The 25,414-nt window shown below is 35.5% G+C and overlaps 2 protein-coding genes across 2 annotated transcripts in view; both read left to right on the forward strand.

Moving 5' to 3' along the window:
- The first annotated feature begins 4,772 nt into the window (after positions 1 to 4,772).
- On the forward strand, positions 4,773 to 23,881 carry LOC149829095 (DEAD-box ATP-dependent RNA helicase 52B-like). Its single transcript, XM_090017207.1, has 7 exons — positions 4,773 to 5,552; positions 8,350 to 8,592; positions 8,788 to 8,955; positions 9,171 to 9,284; positions 23,522 to 23,527; positions 23,638 to 23,778; positions 23,861 to 23,881. The coding sequence occupies exons 1-7, from the start codon at positions 4,773 to 4,775 to the stop codon at positions 23,879 to 23,881; spliced, it is 1,473 nt and encodes a 490-aa protein (XP_089873333.1).
- Positions 8,350 to 25,414, forward strand: part of LOC149829096 (ATPase 11, plasma membrane-type-like) — a 33,385-nt gene continuing 16,320 nt past the window's right edge. Inside the window, exons 1-4 of the mRNA XM_090017893.1 lie at positions 8,350 to 8,592; positions 8,788 to 8,955; positions 9,171 to 9,284; positions 23,638 to 24,073. Coding sequence (XP_089874019.1) covers positions 23,924 to 24,073 — 150 coding nt within the window. The 5' untranslated portion in view covers positions 8,350 to 8,592; positions 8,788 to 8,955; positions 9,171 to 9,284; positions 23,638 to 23,923. The remainder of the gene's footprint in view (positions 8,593 to 8,787; positions 8,956 to 9,170; positions 9,285 to 23,637; positions 24,074 to 25,414) is intronic.

Here is a 25,414-nt window from a genome sequence, read left to right on the forward strand (position 1 = left end):
ATTTATGACTTTATGTTATTAAAGTCAACCCATATTTTGGAAAATTGACTCTTTTTAATATAGTTATGACTTTATGTTCTGAGAGTCGACCCATATATTTGGAGAGTTGACTTCTTTTGAATATAATTATGACTTTTTGTTCTGAGAGTCTACCCATGTGTTTGGAGGGTTGACTCCTCTTGTGTAAATGTTCTATGTTCCAAGAGTCGACCCCTGTGTGGGACTTGTACGGATAAATCTGGGACACTTCTGGCATTATTTTGATATATATATATATATTGTAATGCATAAACCAAGTGGGCTCGAACCCACTTGGTTCGTCTAGGCAAAGGGGGGTGGGACACCCCTTTTTCCCATTTAATGGGTAGCGGGGAGAGGGAGGAGCCCACCTCCTCTCTTTAGCGAGAGAATAACCCCCTCTCTCCCACAACTAAGTAGTGGGGAGAGAGAGAGAAACTCCTCTTAAAGAGGAGAGGGGTAACACCCCTCAACCATGGCTTATGAAAGCCATGGGCCCTCTATCTCTCTCTCAGCCACATTTTCGTTGAATAAGAGAGAGAGAGAGGGATTGAGAGAAAGAAAGAGACAAGAGAGGAGAAAAAGGAGGCAACGAGGGGGGCATCATCGTCGGTGACAGGTAAGTCGCTTCTCCCATCTTTAAAAAAAAATGGCAACCACAGTGGTTGCAGATGATGATGGAGGGGCACCGTCAAGGAGAGAGGGGCAAGAACAAGGATTGGCCTTGTCCCTGCCACCCTCATTAAGGAGGTGCAGAGGGGATCGTCCCCTCTGTCCTCACCGCTAGAAACATAGTTGATGTTGGCCTGCTCTGGATGAAAAGAGATGGAGGTAGGGGGGATGACCCTGCCTCAACCACCGACAACCATTGCCGATAGTGATAGTATATAAAAAAATAGAGAAAGGGGCGGGGGACAGGGGGTCATCCCTGTTCCTACCACCCCCTTGCAAGAAAGTAGAGGGACCCTCTGCCCCCGTCATCAACAACCACAGTTGCCGACGACATTGTGTGGGAAAAGAGAGAGGGACTCAAACCCTCTATTATAAAAAAAAAAGATTTGGAATCGACTCGGTTTGAGATACGAATCGAACCAAGTTAGGTCGGCATTAACCAAGACCAACTATTACTGGGCGTGCCCTAGATTGAGCTAGAGTGAGTTGGGTAAAAAAAAAAAGGTACCAGACTGACTCGGTCTGGATGTACTCTAGACCGAGTCAGGTATGCTTTTGGCAGATTGAGTTTGCTATTAACAGACCGACTTGGTCTAGACCAAGTTGGTCAAGTTTTTTTTTTAAAATAAATAAAAATAATAATAATAAATACATATATATTCAATATGGTGAAACATGAGACTGTGAATGTTAGTTTTTCAATACGAGTCAGATTTAGGTTTGGAGCCAAATCAGATCCAAACTCAGATCAAATATTGTCTTCATATAATAGATCCAAAATAAATTGGATCCAATTGGGTTCAGTTCAAACTTAGGCTCATTTCATCATTAACACCACATTTGTACTAAACCAATTATGAACAAGGTTTGGATCGGTCATACTGTATCCAGGATCCAGTCGAAACTGTCTGAAAATTTAAAAGATCCACATCAGAATAAGATTGGATCTGGATCCGAAACTCAATTAAAAGATCTAGTTGGACTAAATCTGGATCAAGATGAGTGTGAATTAGGTGTGGTATAAAGGCAAGACTAGACTAATCCAAGGATAAGTTTGGGATAAAATTCTATGAATATAGGGATAATAAAAAAATAAAAGGACTATTTTGCCCTTGTTATGCTCTATTAGTATATTAGATATAACTTTTTACCCCGATATCGGATTCAATTAATTTTTTTATCATTGGATTCTTCTTGTTAAGTATGATCCATCAGTAGGGGACATGATAACAAACTCTAAGTAAATGGAGTTAGATTTGGCATAAAAGCTTAGGGATATTTTCATAATTTATACAAGATAAGACTTTAAATGATGATATGAGATTTTTTTTTGTCTATTTCATATCAGAATTTGCGAGAAGACTAAGGTTATTCATTAGAATTAGAATTTAAGCATTCCAAATAATTAAACATTTGCGAATTCCTCCTTAGTTAAGTAAAATGCATTCTTATTAATTTAGGCATTTTGCAGTGTGATTTCATGTGTTATAAGTATGCCAGTGTTATCCAGTTTTGAGTAGAACAACTGTATAGCATGCTTAGGAATCTATAATTTTCATTGTGATGCTTTAAAATGATACATATTACATGTTTCTTGACTTATGACATGATTTAGATTATGAATGTATCATGTGCGGAGATAATCATGAGATTGATGCATATAAAATGTTGTTAAATGTGAATGTTTGGCTTTGAAAAATAAGAGTAGAGTTTCAGAGTTTTCAAGATAGGATTTGCCCTGAGAATGTTATGCTTATTCCTTGAGATGGGTAGTGTAAGTGTCGTGACATGACGAGCTAACTTTATGGTGGATTGTTATCCTTAGAAACATGACATATTAAAAGTAGTTAGTGAAAATATATTGGCTATTGAATAATACACTAATGCCAATAAATAAAAGATGAAAGAATAATGTGAATATGATAACAATACAGATTATGATAAGGAACTCTACTATAAGAGACATGGTTTAAAGCATTGTTTGGGGTATGTGTACCTTGTCTGTACCTTTGAATTTGCTCAAAAATTCTTAGGTAACTCTTAGGGGGTTAAAAACATTGCCCAATAGACACTTGTAGGATGTAGAATGAATCACCAACCTTTGAGACATGTATAACTCCTCGAATACCTTGGGGAGAGGTATAACTCATTGGACACCTTGGGAGCATCTATATCCTCTCAGGCTCTTCGAATAGCTATGAGCATTTTTAAGCTCTCGGATTACAATCGACGAGCAAAGTTGCAACAATTGTAAGTTCATAATCTGGGTCGGTTTGGACTATATTGTTGTGAGTAGTTCATATGTCTGGCCAATACCATAGACTATGAGTTGTTTACATGGGTTGTTATGTCCAATAAAACTATTTTCAAAATAACCAATTAGAGTAGAATTTGAATGTCTATTTTGAAAATGATGATAGAGAATCAGTAAAGAAGAATAAAATTCATAAATAACATGTGTGCTTAGTTAACAAACTAAAATAAGATTAGGAGCTTAGAACCCATTATAGTTGTAACGGCCATGTCTTATTTGTACATGTGAAATTACTGAGTTGTAGACTCACCCCCGCTTAGTTACAATTATAGGTTTAAGGACGAATGCTTATCGAAGAACTTGCTATTGGACTCAGACTCAACTACTATCAGACATCAAAGTGTTTGTAGTATTTTATTTCATCTTTGCATTTTCTTTTCAGATTATGTAATTTGAATACTTTCAGTTAGAATGATCATCATTACTATTGATGAATGTATAAACCTTATTATCATTATTAAAAAAAAAATTGCCATGATTTTTTTTGGTTATTTTGATATTTTTTTTAGAAACTAACGTTCACGAACCTAAGCTCGAGAAGCCCTGATTTGGGTCGTTATATATATATATAACCTTGGTTGTAACATGAGAACTTTTGGCAAGATTCAAATGAATTTATGTCTTTGCATGTGGGCACAACCTCTTCTTGCTTGGAATTTATTTTTGGGACCCAAATACCTTGTTAATGATATTCTCTTCCATATGATTTGAAAACCTTCTACTGTGTTTCAAAGAAAGGTTGTTTATTTAAAAAAAAAATCTCAAATTTTTGACGGCCTGACCGTATATGTCGCACGGACTATGCCTATGATTTCTCTCCCAATTGAAAGATTAGGTAAGAACATGATTCAAATATTAACAGCTCACAACATATCAAAATTTCATTACTTGAAAAATTATATTTTTTTTCATCCAAAAAACATGATTCAAGCTATAATTCCTATATCAAAGAAAGTACGATGGATGTGTCCATGGTTTGATTGAGAATATTCAGCTTACACCCATGGGTTCTGGTAGGTGGGTGAAAGTGCTCAAGGAACACCATAAATTTGAGAGAGAGAGAGAGCAATGATAGGGAAGATGCTTGAAACTTGTAAAGGTGTCCTTAGTTGCACATTGAACTTGTGTCCGCATGTAGGGTCGTACACGACTTGTATCCATATAACGTGTAAGGGTGTTGGTTAGGAACTAGGTAAAGCGAGAACCACACCTGATTTGAGATACTGGTACCTGGTCCAATCGGATACACCATAAGAGAAACCATATCCAAATTCTATAAGGATTACATGAACCAAACCTGGCCATACCCGGTAAAATAATATTTTTTTATCTTTTTTACATTGAAAATTTGCAGATATTAGTCAAAACTCGGGTGGGACCTGGGTCTGGTATGAAATTTCATAAACCATACCTGGTTAGTGTTTTATCCCAAACCCTGATCCTATAGGGTTTGGTATGGGTCGAGTCCGGGTAAAAAACCCGACCCATTGATACCACGTATGAAGAAGGAAGGAAAAGGGGACCCGTTCCGTCACCTATTTGTTTCCTTGTAGGTTTCATTCTCTCTGTGATTTGAACCAAGTAGGACTCTTGATATAGGTTATCGTCTTTTCTTCGTTTTATCGGTGCTTGTAAAGTGTGGCAGAAGGTGTTAAGGTGGTGGCATTGTAATTCTTCTGAAAGCATTGCTTCTTCCTCGGTTGGATTTTAGGGTTAGTTTTCTGAGAAAGAGATAGAAGGAAGCAAAAAGGCGCGTCAATCCTCAATTATGCGATCATCCTGGGCGAATTCCGTCTCGAATTCGACTGCTGAACATGTGGTCGCTCCACCTCCGTCCACCGCCACCGGCGGTGGTTCTCGGCCGGCGGTGCGCACGTCATCGTACGTTCCGCCACATCTGCGTAGCCGCCCGCTACCGGCTTCCGACCCTCTTCCTCCCTCGAGCGACGCCTCTACCGGCTTCAGATCCGGTGGCGGAGGTGGCGCCGATGGCAGCAATGGCAGTTTCGGTGGCCGTTGGGGAGGACGCGATTCGGGAAGGTCGGGTTATGGCGACGGAGGCGGACGTGGCGGAGGAGGATGGAACAACAGAATCGGCGGCGGGGGCGGATGGGATCGGGGGAGGGAGAGGGAGGCGAATCCGTTCGACAACAACGACGCGGCCGAGCCGGCGTTCAGCGAGCAGGAGAACACCGGGATCAACTTCGATGCGTATGAGGACATACCGGTGGAGACCAGCGGCGCTAATGTCCCTCCTCCCGTGAACACCTTCGCGGAGATCGACCTCGGCGATGCCCTAAACGAGAACATCCGGAGGTGCAAGTACGTGAAGCCGACGCCGGTGCAGCGGCACGCCATCCCGATCTCGCTCACAGGCCGAGACCTCATGGCGTGCGCGCAGACGGGATCGGGGAAGACGGCGGCTTTCTGCTTCCCCATCATCAGTGGGATCATGAAGGGTGAGCCCCCTCAGAGACCGACGCGAGGCTCAAGGACCGTCTACCCCCTCGCGCTCATTCTTTCTCCCACGAGAGAGCTCTCCTGCCAGGTGTCTCTCTTGACCTCTCACGCTTTTCCGAGTTCTACTGATTTATAGTTTGTATTTGGTGCTTCGATACATTGATTCAATCTTGTTACTGAGGGATCGTTGGTAATGCCAAGTAGATACACGAGGAGGCGCGAAAGTTTTCGTATCAAACGGGCGTCAGAGTTGTCGTCGCATACGGAGGAGCGCCAATAAATCAACAGGTTTCTGTGATCGTTTTCCTTTTTTATATCTCTCTGATTCGGCTTCTGTAATTGTGCCTGCATAATCGTGACTTGGGCTGTCTTACATGATGAAGTATCTATATTTTTGTATTGCACATTGTCCTGTGATGCACAGTGGATTTTTCTTTTCCTTTAACTCAACACGAAGTTACTAGTTCAGATCAGTATGACTGTACTCGATGTTTCATTGCTGGTTGACATTGCGAACACGAATTCATATTTTTTTCTTGAATGCATTTTTAGCTGAACACTTTCTTTTCAGAAGGAATAGTGTGTTATGGATAAGAAGGGCATGATAGAGTGTGAAACTGTTGAATAAAGGTTCACTGGCATATATTGGGGCAATACTGATAAAATAAGAATGTTGACAAGGATGTACAAGTAGTTCGGAAAATCTTATTGACACACAAATGGGAAACGTGTTTGACTTCCTCTCAATGTGGTGAGAGGTCACTGGAAATTGTCATCTACTTTTAAAATATTAAATAGTTGCTAATCCGGTCCATATATTTTATTACACAGACACATATGAGTAATGCTCCGGTGCTCTGACCACACCTATACCCACTTACTAAAAATCATTGGTGCAGGTTGCATCATCTCAACCAGAACTTATAGATACATGTATTCAGCATAGTTTATTTGATAGGAACCATTCTTTGGATCATGTTTTTTGACATAAAAATAGGTTTTTTTTTAGGTCATGAAATTTGGTACATTGTGAGCCATTGATTTTTGAAGATCTTGAAAAACCTATATATATGCCATAATCACATGATCCAAAACTTGTTTTCAACTAAAGAATGCATGTTGATCATATCTATAGGGTCTGATCAGCAAAAAGAGCTCAGAATCATGAAAATTTAAAGCTTTTATTAGGTGGGAGTAGGTGCTTCAGGAGCACCTTATCATTACTATATATATATTGCACAATTATGTTATATTTTACAAAATGCTTTAGATATGAAGTTATTACAAACTAGAAGTCCAAGCCATGTCAAATTATGGAGTTAACTTACAAATAACGATCAACAAATATATAGTTAAAAGCAGACAGTTTTGTTGTGGAGGGTAGGCTACACATTGATTGGGTCATAAGATGGATAAAATAGGTCAAGATCAAAACTCAATTGATCCGTACCTAGGAGCAGTCAATGTTAGTACAGGTACAATACAGATACAACATCAGTAGGAGGGCCTGGTAGAAGCACCCATTAGCTATTGGGGCATGTTTGTTTATCTGTATGCTATGTGTTGTAAGGGTCAACACAAAGTCTGATTCTTTTGTGTTTTACTCCCTAAGCAGAATGCACATATTTGTATATTTATAATTTTATATGCTTGTATGATTTGTTTTTCTTTTGACCTATTCTATGTTGTTGTTTTCTCACCTTTCTTCTAAACGATAAAATCAAGGTCATCTATTTCAGAATCTGGGTCTGACTGGATATTTGCTGGATTTGGATGTGTCCATAGAGAATATTAAAAACAAAAAAAGAACAAAATGATTGATACATAATATGGAGTACTAATATATTGAATGAACCAATAACTATTCATGTTAAAATCCATGTTGAATCAATGCAAGATTCTTGAATTAAAATGTTTGTTATGGTAAAACTTTGTTTGAAGCAAGGCAGTAGAAGGCTACTTATGAACAGAATGACATGATCAGCCATGGATTTTTTTACTTATTGCCTTCAATGAAGATGCTTTTGGCCCTACATATTTGTTTTTGCATTTTATATGCTAAAACTGTTCGTGTTTTTTTTTTCTTATTATAAATTATATGACATGTTTTTTTCTTACTTGCTGTACTTGGAAGATGTGGTGCATCATCCCACATGATGCAGTTATAGAATGTTTAAGTTAATTGAAATTATGGATTTTATTTTCCAGGATTTTATGAGATACTTAAATTTCATACCATAGGTTATGCATATCATTATTATTCATAGCGACTTTATATATTTCTGTAGAGGATATCTTTAGTTCTTTATGCTTCCTAATCTTGTCCATTTATTAACATCAAGGGTCACCTTCTCATTCATCTAAATTGGAATCATATTTTAACTGTAAATAACATGATTTCTTTGAATAATAGTCCTTAAGATGGAAACATTTTTGCATCTAAACATCATGCTTCTTAGTTTCCCAGTGTTGGTAACTTGATATCTCATTTATGTGTGAAGTTATTCTGTTTTTATTATGTAGTTTTTTTTAATGGTAACATCAGTCTTTCGTTTCTCTAAGGCAAATTTTAGAATTTTTAAAGTAAATAAGTATAAAAGTGCATGTTCACTTCGGGCCTGAAAATGTTGTTATATTTCTACCTTTTTGCAGCATTTTAGCGAACTTGTAAAACATGATGTTTTCGAAATATTGTCAATATTTAGCACCATGGGTAGGATTCTGAATTTTAGGCTGCTTTATAACACTAGGGTTAGTTTTCATACTTGTCTCATTATTATTTTTCTCTCTTTTCTGCTGAGAGAGCTGGATAAGGGTCTTGGTATTCTTGTTGTAACCCCAAGACATTTGGTAGTTGTCTTATTACTGTTTTTCTCTTTTTTCAGCTGAGAGATCTGGAGAGGGGTGTTGATATTCTTGTCGCAACCCCGGGACGTTTGGTAGATTTGCTGGAGAGGGCAAGAGTTTCCTTACAAATGGTGAGATACTTAGCACTTGATGAGGCTGACCGGATGCTGGATATGGGTTTTGAGCCTCAAATTCGGAAAATAGTTGAGCAAATGGATATGCCACAACGTGGTGACAGGCAGACAATGCTATTTAGTGCCACATTTCCAAAGGAGATACAGGTGCGATTATGATTATTGTCCTTGTTTCTGCAAGCATATGATATGATCATTTGTTGCATTTTATTTTCTTGTACATGCTATCATATAGCGTTGTTTCCCTTTGTATGATTAATTAGCCATTATCTATTTATCTATTTGAATCCTAGATTTGTGTTAGATGCTTTTACTTGCTTCTTTATCGGTTTGTGTATCCAGAGATTGGCTTCTGATTTCCTTTCAAACTACATATTCCTGGCTGTGGGGAGGGTTGGTTCAAGCACTGATTTGATTGTTCAAAGAGTGGAATTCGTTAATGAGTCTGACAAGAGGAGCCATCTAATGGACCTCCTTCATGCTCAAAGAGCAAATGGAACTCATGGCAAGGTAATGTTGGGACAGATGGGTTTCACATATATTTGACATTTGTATAGTGATTCATTTCTAGTTTGTTGAATGACATATTTCTAGTTTGTCTTTAAGCTCATAGGGAAATAACCTAAAATAATATTTCGGAATGCTAAAAGAGCTTAGAACTATGTTTCAGCCACTCTGGCTATGAGGTTGTATCCATAATTAATGACTTTCTGTGGGCACTGCAGCAATCCTTAACTTTAGTCTTTGTGGAGACAAAGAAAGGGGCTGATTCACTAGAGCACTGGTTATGTATGAACGGATTTCCAGCAACCACAATTCATGGTGATAGAACACAGCCGGTAAGTTTTAAAGATTTGTTAATTATTCAAAATACTCTTACCAAGTGCAGGTATTTGGTTTTGATTTGTGTTAAGAAATTGTGTCATCATGAAGGTTTCACCCAACTTATTTCACCAGATTGTCTGCAAATATGTGACTTGCAACCCAGTTGTGTCAATGACAGCAATTTATGTTTTTTTTTTATTGAAAACTAGCTGATCTGATCAGGGAAATAAATTTAGCAAAGGTGTAGTTCTATGATAATCAGCCAATCTTTTGAATATTTTCTATATAGAGGTCAAATCATTTAAAAATTGGGTACTTTATGTAAGTCCGCTATTATGCAAAATACACCCTTTTTTTACAGAAAGAATACTCACAGTTGATAACTAGTGATGTCTACTAATATCATATTATTGCACATCTATTTTTTCTAGGTCAAATATTAACCGTAAAGCCATTTGTTTTCTTTGTCGGTCAAAACCATTTTTCCGAATCCAATATAATGTGCTAAGTTCATTCTTGTTTTTTAAAGCATGATTTTTTTTTTAAATAATAGAATATATGCCAAAAGAATAGCAAAGGTAACTTCTTGGTAAACTTGGATGATAAGTGACTAAGTGACAGGGGTTTGTGATCATAAAGCTAAATGTGAAGGATGTTTTGGCGTTAAGATGGATTTGGCACTTGCCATTTAAGAACCACAGGCCACAGGGTATTGAGTAGTGATTTAATGATACAAATAATAGTGCATGGGGTTTGCTGTCGGTCCAAACTCTACATTTCTAGGATGGTCATATTGCATTTAGTAGTGAGGTAAATTTTTCATGGAGCACTATTTCTGCATCAATGAGGTGATCAATATGCAACTGTGCTAATTGTAATGAAATATGCCGAAATACAAAATGAGAGCCTTTAAAGGCTTACAAGATCATAATCACAAAGTGCACATGCACATTCATGAGTCTAACTAAAGGACAATACAAGAGCACAAAGGCACAACACAAGCACTAAGTGCATTTAAGACATTAAAGAACTAAAGAGAACAACACAAAACATAAAAAAATATTCATGTTATTGAGCATGAATGCTTAAGAGAAGATTTAGTAATTGAAAGAACATAAAAGCCCCTATTTATACACATACAAAAGAGAGAGAGTCCTCAATAGAGCAGTTGGTGCTTGGACTGTTCCAACAACTCTATTCACTAGTAAACTCTACGTTGACTAGTTAAAAAAGAACCCAACAACTTTATTTGGTATTTGACTAAATAGTCCCTATACAAACAAAAAATGACAAAAAAAATAAAAGTACTAATGTGCTCTTAATGGGCACAACCTATTATAGGGACTGAAATGACAAAAATATCCTTAAGGAGTATTTAACTATTACATCATTATAAATAATAATATATATATATACAATATGAACTAAAAAAGTATATATATATATAATTATATATACATGTACAACTTAACAATATATATTTTTACACACCAAAGTATACAAACATCTTAACACCTCCCTTCAAACTTATAGTGACTCAGAAGAAACACATTACATAAAATGTCTCCATGGACTTCATCAAGTTCTTCTATTTGATTCTTCTTTAAAAAGTGCTCAATCATATGCTCCATTACAAAAAGGATGTTCAATATCATCAATTCTTGAAAACCTATAAATAGAGTTAACAAGAGCAATCTAACAAAAAATAATTGTATATATATATATATATATAATAGAGAAAGGATGGCTAAACACACAAAAATACAATATATAAAAAACATTTAACAAGGTAATTTAGCATTTTTCAAAATCATTTAAAGAAAAAATATTTTTGAAAAATCGTTAATTTCAAACATGATAGTCATTAATCACTTTAATCATTCAAAAAAATCATGCACACATATATCTATCATAAAAGGCATATTAATGTATAATAGACATGGATTTTCAACACTATCAATACCATGAACAAATAACACACAAAAGGGTATAAATCACAAATCATTTTTACACAGCGGAAGATAAGAAATGTTTCAATCACTCACTAAAGATTTAAGAAAAGTCAAATAAACATAGATCAATTTTTTTAAAAGCAATATTAACTATACAAGTAAAAAAGTCACTTATGGACCAATTTTAAGAGATAACAATGAAAATCTTTCAAGAACATATGCTTAGAAAGCTAATTAATGAAACTAACAATATCTCAAAGAAAACACACAAACAACTCACAAAATAACAATAATATATCCTTCATTAACAAATGCTTAGCAAACATTAATGAAACTTATGCTAAACACGCAAGACAACCAATCATGAAACAAATCATGCAACTAAAGCATATTAAATGCAAAATGCATGAAAATATTTCAATAATCATTTCTCATACAAGAGTAAATGAGTTTAAAAAAATTACGAAGAGATTTAAAAATCTCATATGACACAATGAATGATATTAACCAGGGTTACCGGAAGCGCCATAGCATATGGGGAAGGGCGCTTCCTCGATGCGCGCTTTAGAAGCGCGAAACGTGGTGCTTCCAAAACGTATGGGGAAGCCCAAAAAAAAATGGAAAGCACTTGCTTCTCCTTATTTTTTCATTTTTTTGTGTTTTTTTATTTTTCTTACTTTTTCGGTTCCCCCTCGCTTCTGGTTCACTTTCGAGACGATTTCTGCTTTGCTTTTAAGTCGTCCCGCGCTTCCCGCTTCTTAAAATTTTGGAAGTGCCTCATTTTCCGCTTCCTCGACTGACAACTCTCATATTAACAAATCTTAATACTAGTTTGACCAGTACAAGCAATCATCTCACTAGAGATCCAATCAAAAATTGTGTATCAATGACTATGACAAGGGCATAATCATAATGTCACTAATGGGCTAAAACACACAAAACAATGTGAATAAGCAACATCTCTTGTCTACATAAAAATAAATGACACTTAAAACAAGTGTATCACTGACTAGATCAAGAGTATAACCAATGGGTGCACATAACTCACCACGTTGAAAAACATCTCTTGCTTACATAAAATGACACTCAAAATAAGTGTATCAACTACTAGAACAAGAGTGTAATCTTAATGTCACTTATGGGCTAAACCAACACACAAAAAGTATGAAAAACATCTATTGTCTACATATAATGACACTCAAAATAAATGTATCTTGTTACTAAAACAAGAGTTTAATCTCAATGCCACTTATTGGTTAAACCAGGGTTACCGGAAGCGCCTACCTAAAAGGGGAAGCGCGAAACGTCGCGCTTCCGAAGCGTGGGGGGAAGCGTCCCCCTTTTTTGGAAAGCGTGCTTCCCTTTAATGGGGGACGTGTTTCCCTTTAATGGGGGACGCGCTTCCCTTTAATGGGAAGCGCGCTTCCCATCACGCTTCCCCCTCGCTTCCCCCTCGCTTCCCCCACGCTTCCCCTCGCTTCCCCCACGCTTCCCCCTCGCCTCCCCTGTTTTTTTCAATTTTTTTGTATTTTGTATTTTTTATTTTTATTTTTTTCGTTTCCCCTCGCTTCCGAGACGCTTCCTAGGTCGCTTCCGAGACGCTTCCGAGACACTTCCCGAATCGGTCCAAAGTGGTCCCCCGCTTCCCCGCTTCCTAAAATTTTGAAAATGCCTCGCTTCCCGCTCCCGCTTCCTCAACTGGCAACCATGGGTTAAACAAACACAAAAAAAGTGTGAATAAACATCTCTTGCCTATATGTAATGACATTCAAAATAAAGGTATCAACTACTAGAACAAGAGTGTAATCTTAATGCCACTTATGGGTTAAAAAAATACACAAAAGTTTGAACAAACATCTCTTGTCTACATATAATGACACTTAGTTATGAGGCATAATAGGAGAAAACACACGAGGTAAGAGAACTTGTAATAAAAACAAACTAACCTTATCAATAAGGTAAGGAAAATATTTACAAATCAAGGCAAAAATATTAAATTTCACAACCTTTCAAAACACCATGGTTTAAAAAAATAGATAGCCATCACAAATGGACATAATTATAAGCACCCATAATACAAATGGCCAAATATCCAAATGAGCGATACAATATACTCATGAAACCAGAAATCAAGCAAACATAAGTTAGAGCCAAACTATAAGCCAACAATCTAAACTGACAAAACCGAGGTGCACACAACTCACCCCAACAAACAACTCTGGTTCAACAAAAGTAATAAGGCCAAAAACAAAAGATGCATCATATAAAAAATTTGTGATGGACAAAAACAAATGCCATAATAAGATAATAAATATTCACATAAATCAATTTCTAAATAAGTGAGTTCATATATAAGAACCAATTTGAAAAAACAAAGTTTCAAATCAAATCCAATAATGGTAGATGAAAACTTAGAATGAATATAATGCAATCATATGTGCAACAAAATGTCAATTGATGCAATCATATGCATAGTCAATATAAGCAAGTTATATATTGATAGCTCAATATAAATTACAAGTCTACTATGAAACAATAATGTCGAATAACATTAAAGCGGGTCAAACATATATAGAGATTCTCAAAGAACTATATAGAAAACCATGTGCATACACAAGTATAACTAATCATGGATAGTCACAAAAAGATTAACAACTCATGAATATGCAATAATCTTAATAACTTAAAGCTACATATCTTATAGAAAAGCTATGAAGAATCACATAAGATATGCATAGGAACACATTTATGCATATATGCAAGTGATAGATTAAGGCACTAAGGGTATATACCAATATGCAATGAATCAATAACACACATGTCCACCAAAGATATAAGTAGACAAGTACATCCATCAATAATGGACAAGTACTAAAGTGAACCATGAGGGAAACACTTATAACACCCACAAAGGGCAATAAAAATATAATATTTAAATCTCATGCAAAACAAGGAGGATAGTTTTCATTAAAGAGCCATGAAACTAATAAAACAATAAAACAACACAATCATAAAGATCACAAAAGGACCAATAAGCGAAACACCCAATAACATAATTATTGTCACACAAAAGGACCACATAAGTGGATGACTCCCATAAGAAATCTGTCATAAAATGTCATGGATCCCAACACGCTCCATAATGGTTTGCAAGAATAAAAACATTATACATTTAAAAGACACATATCAAAATGTAAATAAATACTTTTATTCATAATGGACATTAAAAGAAATACAAAATAAAATTACATTGAAGTATCAGTACAATGCACTCAACGAAAAATAATGAAAAACCCTAATACTACCGATCATTCTCTCACCTTACAAAGGCACACACCCTCCCATATTTATAGAGAAGAAAAGAGGAGGAGAAAAGAGGGGGAAAGGCCTCAAATGGGAGAGAGAGCTTTCAACGGCTAGAGTTTTAGCCGTTAGGAGCAAGTCAAAGCTAGTTTGACTCCTTCCATATATATTATATATATATATATATTAAAAAAATATATATAATATATATCATTATATATATATATTAAACAATATATATACATATGTTACATTAATCTTAACACCCCCCTCAAACTTACAACACTGTCAGTTTGAAATTACAAAAAAGAAACCCATTACACAAGATGTCTTCATAGACTTCATCAAGTTTGTCCATTTGGTGCTTCTTCAAGGGGTGTTCAATCATATGTTCTATTACATAAAGGATCTTCAATATCATCAATCCTTGATACTCTCAAAATGTCTTTAGATTCATTCATCCCGTCAATATTTGAAGAACCTGTAAAAGAGAGCAAAAAACAAGAGCAATCTAACAAGAAATAACTATATATATATATTATGGAAAGAGGATGACCAAGCCAGAGTTACCAGTCGAGGAAGCGGGAAGCGATACGGGAAGCGGGAGCGGGAAGCGAGGCACTTTCAAAAATTTAGGAAGCGGGGAAGCGTGGGACCACTTAGAAGAAAATTCTGAACCGTCTCGGAAACGACCTAGGAAGCGAACCGGAAGCGAGGGGGAAGCGAAAAAAATGAAAAAAATGGGGAAGCGTGGGGGAAGCGCTTCCCATAAAAGGGAAGCACGCTTCCCAAAAAAGGGGGACACTTCGGAAGCGCGACGTTTCGCGCTTCCGAAGCACGCTTCCCCTTTTGCCTAGGCGCTTCCGGTAACTCTGGACCAAGCACACAAGCATAAGATACGTACAAAATAAGTCAATTTTCAAAATCATTTAAAGTAAGAATTTTGAAGAGTCATTCTCTATAAACATGATAGTCATTGTCAAACTCAACCATAATAGAATAATATTACGAGAGATGAAAACAATGAAAATCATGGACATATATATTTATCCCAAAAGACATTAATGAATCATAAATTTTTCAGCATTATTAATACTACGAAGGAATAACTCAATAACAAACCATCTTTACACAACGGAAAATATAGATAGGATGAATCAATTAGAAACAATATTTAAACTAACAATTAATGCATATATGATTGAACCATGAAATAATTTAGAATCAATAAAGAAGTCACATATGGACCAATTAATAAATAAACAAACTTTCAAGAACACATACTTGAAAATAAGCAAAAAACAAGGGAATCCCAATGAAGATTCACACAAGTAAAATAGAAGTACCCACACAATCAGGATAAATCAAATGCACACAATAGCCACTACGATCAAATGCACACAATAGCCACTATGCTTAGAAAAGCATGTAATAAAATATACAGAATTTACAAAAAACAAAGTGCAAAAGCACATACAAGTCCAAGTATTGTCAACATAAAGACACGAAAGCACAATAAAAACACAAAATTGCATAAGTATAGGTCCATTATGAGACAATACAAAGAGCCAACAAAGGGCAATATATGCAAAATCTATATTTGTTCATTGAATATATGCTTGAAAAAAAACATAACCTTATACAAATTATGCAAGACAATTAATCATTGGATAACTCATGCAACTAAAGCATATACAATGCAAAATGCATGAAAATATTTCAACAACCATTTCTCATAAAAGAGAAAATGAGTTTAGACAAATTACAAATAGATTTAAAAAATTCTCAAACATCTGAATGGATTTTGTAAATTAGAACATTGGTTTAGCCACCACAAGCAATTACGTCCTAGTTTCCCAAGCCTCAAATATCAAGTGTATCAACGACTATAACAAGAACATAAACATCATGCCACTAAAGGCCAAAGACATACACGAAAGTGTGTATAAACATCTTTTGTCTACATATAATGACACTTAAAATCAAGTGTATCAACAACTAGAATAACGAAGGGCTAAAAAATACGTATGAAGGTGTAAATAAACATATTTTGTCTACATATAATGACACTTGAAATGAGTGTATCAACGACTAGAACAAGAGCATAATGCCAACAAAGGGCAAAAATCATACACGAAGGTGTGAATAAACATCTCTTGTCTACGTATAATGACACTAAAAAAACAAGTCTATCAACGACTAGATCAAGAGTATAATGCTAACAATGGGCTAAAATCATTCACGAAGGTGTGAATAAACATCTCTTGTCTACATATAATGACACTAAAAAAATAAGTGTATCAGCGACTAGAACATGAGTATAAAGCAAACAATGGGATAAAATCACATACGAAGGTATGAATAAACATCTTATGTCTACATACAATAACACTTAGATAAGAGACATAAAAAAGAGAAGACACCCGAGGTAAGAAGGCTTGTAATGGAAACACACTAATGTCATAAAAAAATATTAATTTTAAACATATTTTGAAACACCATGGTTTCAAAAAATTGATAGCCATCATAGATACACATAATTATAAGCATCCATAATAAAGACAATGACAAAAAACAAATGAGTGATTCAACATAGCAATAATCAGAGATCACATAACTGTCATTTAGAGTAAAACTACAAGTTGACAATCTAAAATAACATAAAACGAGGTGCACAGAACTCACCTCAACAAACATCTTTGATTCAACAATAACAAGGCCAAGAAGAATGATGCATCATATAAAAGTTTGTGATGGACGATCCAAATGTCATAAAAAGGACAATACATACTCACATAATTTATTTTTCAAATAGGTGAGTTCATATCAAATATCCAGTTTGAAAGAATAAGTTTCAATTCAAATCCAATAAAGTTGGGTAAAAAACCTTATCATAAAAATTTATGCAATCATATGCGGGTAGTTAAGGAAGTTGATTGGTGTCTTGAGGAGGATTCAGAATTTATGTGGAATAAGATAGCGGGTGGCATGAGAAAGGTGGCTAAGGAGGTATTGGGTGAGTCTAAAGGCGGTGCACCGCTAGGTAAGGATACATCGTGGTGGAACGAGGATGTCAAATTAGCTATTAAGGTTAAAAGAGAGTGTTATAGAAATCTAAGTAAAAGTCGTGATAATGAAAATTTGGAGAAGTATATGATAACAAAGAAGGAAGCTAAAAAAGTAGTTCGGAACGCGAGGGATAAGGTATATAAGGAGGTTTATGACAAGTTGGATACCAAAGAGGGTGAGAAGGATATTTATAGGATTGCAAAAATGAGAGATAGGAAATCGAGGGATCTGGGTATGGTTAGATGTATCAAAGATGAAACGCAAAGGGTTTTAGTCAAAGATGAGGAGATTAAGGAGAGATGGAAAAATTATTTTGATAAGCTATTTAATGAAAGTCATGCTCAGGATCTTGGAGACTTTTCCATTCCTTTTCATGAGATGAATCGTGACTTCATGCGCAAGATTCAAAAGAAAGAAATTGCAGAGGTTTTGAAGAAAATGAAATCAAGAAGGGCAGTTGGCCCAGATGGTATACCTATCGAGGCTTGAAAGTGTTTGGGAGAGAAAGGTTTAGAATGGTTGACAAATCTTTTTAACAAGATTTGGCGGACAAATAAGATGCCTAATGAGTGGAGGAAGAGTACTTTGGTGCCTCTATATAAGAATAAGGGTGATATACAAGATTGCACAAACTATCGTGGTATAAAACTCATGAGTCATACTATGAAACTTTGGGAGAGGGTGATTGAGTCTAGGTTGAGGAAGGTTGTCATGATATCGGAGAATCAATTTGGTTTTATGCCTGGAAGATCTACTATGGAAGCTATACATCTTCTTAGACAACTTATTGAGAGAAATAGAGAGAGGAACAAAGATTTGCATATGGTTTTTATTGATTTGGAGAAGGCTTACGATAGAGTATCTAGGGACGTTCTTTGGTGGACAATGATGAAGAAAGATGTTTCTCTTAAGTACATTAGTATAATTAAAGATATGTATGAAGGAGTAGTAACCAATGTCCGCACTTGTTGAGGGGTGACAACCAATTTTCCTATAACGGTTGGGTTACATCAAGGATCTGCTTTAAGCCATTTCCTATTTGCTATAGTGATGGATGAGCTTACGAGATCAATTCAAGAAAATGTGCCGTGGTGTATGTTGTTTGCTGATGATATTGTTTTGATTGATGAGTCTAGAGTTGGGGTTAATGCTAAGTTAGAATTATGGAGACAGACATTGGAAGCAAGAGGTTTTAAGTTGAGTAAGAGTAAGACAGAATACATGGAATGTCGATTTAGTAAGCAACGAAATAGAGATGGGAGTGTAGTGAAGCTTGGTGAGAAAGAAATACTGGTGGATGATTCTTTCAAATATTTGGGATCTATCATTCAAAAGTATGGAGAAATTGATGGAGATGTAAATCATAGGATAAAGGTTGGGTGGATGAAATGGAAGAGTGCAACTGGAGTGTTGTGCGATCGTAGAATGCTATTGCGGTTGAAGGGAAAGTTTTATAGGACGACTATTACCCCCGCTTTACTATATGGTACGGAATGTTGGGCTGCCAAGAGACATCATATTCAAAAAATGAGTGTAGCTGAGATGCGTATGCTGAGATGGATGTGTGGAAATACAATAAAAGATAAGATTCGGAACGAGGAGATACGTAAGAAGGTAGGCGTTGCACCCATTGAAAATAAGATGAGAGAGAATCGTTTACAGTGGTTTGGACATATTCGATGAAGGCCTAATGAGGCTCCAGTTAGAAGGATGGAGAAATGGGAAAATACATTAGTTAAAAGAGGTCGGGGTAGGCCTAGGAAGACATGGATGGAGGTGATAGGAAAGGATATGAATGCTTTGAACCTCACCGAGGACATGGCATTGGATAGAAATGAATGGAGGAGAAGGATTCATGCAGAAGACCCAGAATGATTTTCTTTGTTGGTTCATATCGCCGACCCCAATTGTTTTGGGATAAAGGCGTAGTTGTTGTTGTTGTTGTTGTTGTTGTATATGCATGATAATATTTCAATTAATGCAATTATATGTAATTCATGATATGTTATGACAATTTTCACAAATGTTAACGAGTCATGCCCAATATAGGCATTCTACGTAGAAAAAGGATCATAAATCTATAAACAATAATCAAGTGCACTAAGTACATCAAATACAAAAGGTCAACAAGTCTCGTTAAAGAGACAAAAGCACATATGATAAGAGGTTAGAGCTAAATTATAAGTCTACTATGAGACAATTGAGAGCAAACATGTAGAAATCCATAAAGATCTACATATAGAAATATCATACATAGTGATCTTTAATCACAAACCCTTATATGTCATAAAACAATTATGAAATTTCTAAGAAAAATATCAAAGTGCGTGAGAGAGAAACCATTAGGAGTTGCAAGAGTGCACAAGTTCTCAAATCAATAAATCACCAATAGATAAAAAACACATAAATCCACTAAGGACTAAGTGCTAAGTATAAAAGAAAAAAATAAGTTTTAACAATGCTCAATAGGAAGCATAAGCACAATAACCTACTAAGAGAAGGGATACAACCCACAATAGAAAAACACATTTAATATTTTAAAATATGCATTCGAGTATATGATAATAAGTCATGCTTAACACTCATAAAAATTACTTGAGGTATATACCAAGAGATTTCACAAGTCATTAATTTTGAAAAACAACCTTAATAAGTTTATAATGATAGGGCCATATTACTCACATGTACATGAAATAACATATTTATATGGCGATAGACACAATCTCTATAATATCTTGGTATCATAATTAACCGTAACCTAAAGAAACATCTCAATATAGTAACAATCCCAAGGTAATCCATGTGTACACATATATTAAAGAAAACATGAAATTCAATATTTTGTAAAACATGAAGACAGAGTTTTAAGACATGACATATCTTTGCAAAAATATGGTTTTTCACTATATATTCATAATTAAAAAGCATATATTTTATATATCAAAAGATAACAATCTCTATGTATTCTAATTTCAAAAGAAAATCATGTAATATTAACATAACCCATTTAGAAAAACCACCTACCATACATATAAAGGTAGAAAGATAAAAAATACATACCGGAATGCGAAAACCTTGAGTCCATACCATCCATAAGTACAAACCCTTTCTAAGACCATGATGCCATAGCTCTGATACCATGTCATGAAATGGCACGGATCCCAATAGACTCCATAATGGTCTCCAAGAATCAAAACATTATACATTTAAGAGACATATCAAAATGTAAATAAATACTTTTATTCATAATGGACATTAAAAGAAATACAAAATAAAATTACATTGAAGTCTCACTACAATGCACTTAACGAAAAATAATGAAAAACCGTAATACTACTCATTACTCTCTCACCTTACAAAAACACGTACCCTCCCATATTTATAGAGAAGAAAGGAGAAGGATAAAAGAAGGGAAAAGGCCTCAAATGGGAGAGAGAGCTTCCAACGGCTAGAGTTCTAGCCGTTGGGAGCAAGTCAAAGCTAGCTTGACTCCTCTCATATATATATTATATATATTAAAAAATATATAATATATCATTATATTATATATATTATTAAATATATACATATATTACATCAATCTTAACAAAATCATGCTCAATACCTTGTGCACGAATAGACAATCTCATTCATTATGTAAGGCAATTACAAGTGCGCATGGATCAAATATTAATATAAAATTTATTTATTCATAAGTTAGATCATAATTTTTAATACTTCCTAAGCTACTTTAAGTTTTACATAGGTATACACCGAGAGTAAAGAGAGAAAAATTAAACACAAGTTAAGCAAAATTTTATAAGATCATACTTGTGAAAGACACACAACACCATTTCAATTTATTTTAAAATATATGACAAATTTTCAAAAAAACAAAAACAAAACAAAGTTCAATAATAAATACGAACATGATTTGACATTTATAATCATGAATTGTTCAAATAAAGCATCTAAATGCCAACAATACATGCTCATAGATCATATACGTACATATCAAATAAAGCAAGTTTTGAAAAACTAAGATTCAAACTAAATCTCATAAAAGCATACACATATATATATATAATTTCACAAGATCAAACAAATATTATAAACCTTATAAAATATTTAATAAAAATAAATGTAACGATAATTTTTTTAAAAGCACATTTAAAGATTTAGTTTTTTTATAAAATAACAAATAATTTTTCAAAGATAAGGAAAATGAGTGTTTTCTCCATAATGCATGAGATAGATAATACAAGTAACACTTAAAGATATAAGATACATACCGGGTCAAGATTTTCCTTGAATTCAAGCCACACAATGATTGCAAATCCTTCAAGAAGCACAAACTCAAACTAAATAATATCAAGACCAAAAAGAGGCAAAATACCAAGGATTTCTTGGCTCTAATACCATGTAATGAAATATGCGAAAATACAAAACGAGGGATTCTAAGGACTTATAAGATCATAAACACAAAGTGCACATGCACATACATAAGTCTAACTAAGGGGCAATACAAGAGCACAAAGACACGGCACAAGCACTAAGTGCATTCAAGACATTAAAGAACTTGAAATGAAAAACAAAAACCCCACAATTCCATTAAAAGAGTATGAAACCGACATCTAAAGAGAATAATACAAAATATAAAAAATATTCATCTTATTGAGCATGAATGCTTAAGAGAAGCACTAGGAAATGAAGGGGGGATAAAAACCACTATTTGTACACATACAAGAGAGAGAGACCTCAATATAGTTTGTAGACTGTTCCAACAACTCTATTGACTAGTCAACTCTATGTTGACTACTCAAAAAAGAACCCAACAACTCTATTTGGTATTTGACCAAATAGTTCCTATAAAAACAGAAAAGGACAAAAAAAATGACAAAAGTATTAATGTGCTCCTAATGGTTACAACCTATTACAAGGACTGAAATGACCAAAAAGCCCTAATGGGTATTTAACTATTACATCATTATAAATAAACTATACACACACACACACACACACACACACACATATATATATATATATATACACACATACATGAAAAATACATATATATATACATGTACAACTGAAGAACACATATATTTTTACACACCAAAGTATACATCCATCTTATCACTGATAACCATGTCGGTTAGACATTTGGGGTGGTGGGGGTGGGGCGTCCCAGGTTCAGAAGACACCAAAAATGAAAGTTCATTCAGTGGATTGTTTTACTTGGTAGATATTCTTCCATTTATTATTTGTTGAGTAACTTAAACAGAGCGGATGTTTTATCCCTATGCCCCTGCTCATCTCGTCAAACCATCTAAAGGTCCCTGTTGTCTATATCCTGAAGAAGAGGCAGAGGGCCTTTGGTCAGTCTAAACTCTTTTTCGTCTTTTTTTTTCTCTGTGAAAAATGCTTTTAATGAGCTATTGGGTTTGTGAAAAGTGGAGACTGAACATTTCTCCATGTGGTTCCACTGGCTTGGCCAGATCTTATTTGTTAAGCGCCAAAGGATCGATCATTTATCCTCTTTGTCGGTCACAAAGTTGGTGCAGGGAAAACTGCAAAGTAAACTGGAGATTGCTTTCTGTTGCATGCTACGTGAGGACAGATTAGTATACAGCTAGGCTAATATGGTTGGGTTAAGTGTCTAGATATCTAGGCCTTAAGGCTTCTGGTTGGCAGGATATTATTGAATTGTCTATACACTACTCCTAGACTGTCCAATACTTGACGGGCCATGTTCAACATTGTAGTAGTCCTGGACACTTTCTTGAAGTTCAAAAATAACTATATCTAAGTGTGTCGAGAAGTTTTGGTGTTGGTACAGTTGGACATGGACACACTGGACTTCTAGGAATGTCGAGGTAACATAGCCAAATGGTCATCATTCCTTCTCAGTTTATTGATCAGAGGTTATCTCTTCTTATTTGCTGCAGTGTGCAGTATGTTTATGTTGCTGATTCAATGAATATTATATTGGACATATATGCCATTGTCATTATTGAAGGATAGATCTGTTGTTTACTAAACATTCAATGGATCGATGCTGCAGGAGCGAGAACAAGCATTGAGATCCTTCAAGAGTGGTATCACTCCAATCTTGGTTGCTACAGACGTTGCTGCACGTGGCCTTGACATACCTCATGTTGCTCATGTAGTCAACTTTGACCTGCCCAATGATATAGATGACTATGTTCATCGCATTGGACGAACTGGGCGAGCAGGAAATACTGGCTTGGCAACTGCGTTCTTCAACGAGAACAATTCATCGTTAGCAAGGGCGCTGGCTGAGCTGATGCAAGAATCAAACCAGGAAGTCCCTGCTTGGCTATCACACTATGCTGCTAGATCATCCTATGGTGGTGGGGGAAGGAACCGTCGGTCAGGAGGGGGAGGCAGGTTTGGTGGTCGCGACTTCCGTAGGGATGGCTCCTATTCTAGAGGTGGCAGTGGTGTTTCTGTTGATTACTATGGTGGTGGCAATGCTGGTGGGTATGGGCCTGGCGTTACCAGCGCTTGGGATTGACATTCTCCATTATGACCGGTAGTGGGTTTTATATATATATATATATATATATATATATATATATATATATATATATATATATATATATATATATATATATATATATATATATATATATATATATATATAAGAATGCTCTTTTCTTAGGATTAAAGCTTCTCATTTTTTTTTTTTTGTCTTTTTTATCCTCCTGCTGTTCATATTGTTGGATTATTACGCTGGGGGTTACCACCACCATGAATGGTGGTACTGATGGACTAACAAATTTACACAGTAATTTTGGAGATTGGGGATGGGATGTAGAATATGTGGTGAGAAGGTGGTGGTGTTTATTGCCCAAAACATGCTCTTATCTGCTGAGGCTTGAACAGTTGGGATATACTAATATGATATAGCATAGGGGGATTGTTGAGGTCATTTTTGTGCAGTAAATTTGGTGAGCTGCGACTGCATTTCTCTAGGGAACTAAGTTCCTAGTACATTTAGATTCGTTTTTTGGTTTCTTTTGGGTGTTTAGGTTTGCTTTTCATTTCTTGGCAGAGATGCAAATCCAGAAAAGTGGATCCACTCAGAAACCCCTGCTGCCTTTAAATTTTTGGCTTCTAAACTTTGGATGTGCTTTAGTGAATATGTTGATCAAGATTGCTGTTTTAGCTGCATATTTTGTAGAATATTAGTGCATCTTTGGAGCTATAGATATGTGGCACAGTGGCAGTGTCTCTGTGCATTATTTTTCCAGATTCTTCACTCTAAAGGAAACGTGATATGATAAAAACATTCTTTCGATCGCTAATGCTTGGCAGATCCTCTTTGTCAACCCTCTCTATATAGTGTTTAAGGTGAAGGGTTGCTGGCTCTGCCTGCTGTACTTATGGTCGCTATCCTGGCAGTGTAAAACTCTTTGGGCGTACCCCTTGCCCCCGAGGAGTCCCCTAGTTTTTGTTAATTGCATTTTGTCAAAAGCTAGCAGCTTAGCTTGTCATGCAGCATATAATTTGGTACAGATTGCAGTTCATATAAGTGTTGGTTGTGGGGATCGATTTGCAACCAAGTTTTAACCAATGTTGTCAGTGTCGGCAGATTTGTATTGTATTGGTAGAGCTAAATTTTAAATAAATCTGAAAATTACTTTAAAATAGTTTTTAATATTTTTTGTGGCTAAAAGATGGGTGATTCAAAAAGTTTCAATCCTAAATTGGAATCGCTCGATTCCCTAAAATGATTTGGGTCCGAAACGAATCTTTGCAACATTGGTCTTAACATTATATTAACCGGAGCATGCCATTTAAATAAAAAATGATTG

Source organism: Nuphar pumila, chromosome 9, assembly GCF_984573655.1.
Source record: "Nuphar pumila chromosome 9, dmNupPumi1.hap1.1, whole genome shotgun sequence".
Lineage (NCBI taxonomy): Eukaryota > Viridiplantae > Streptophyta > Magnoliopsida > Nymphaeales > Nymphaeaceae > Nuphar > Nuphar pumila.

Excerpts from the sequence above, each read along its gene's own strand:
- LOC149829095 (XM_090017207.1), top strand. The coding sequence starts at position 4,773 with ATGCGATCATCCTGGGCGAATTCCGTCTCGAATTCGACTGCTGAACAT. Across the intron at positions 5,553-8,349 it reads CGAGAGAGCTCTCCTGCCAG|CTGAGAGATCTGGAGAGGGG; the intron begins GTGTCTCTCTTG and ends CTCTTTTTTCAG. Across the intron at positions 8,593-8,787 it reads CATTTCCAAAGGAGATACAG|AGATTGGCTTCTGATTTCCT; the intron begins GTGCGATTATGA and ends TTGTGTATCCAG.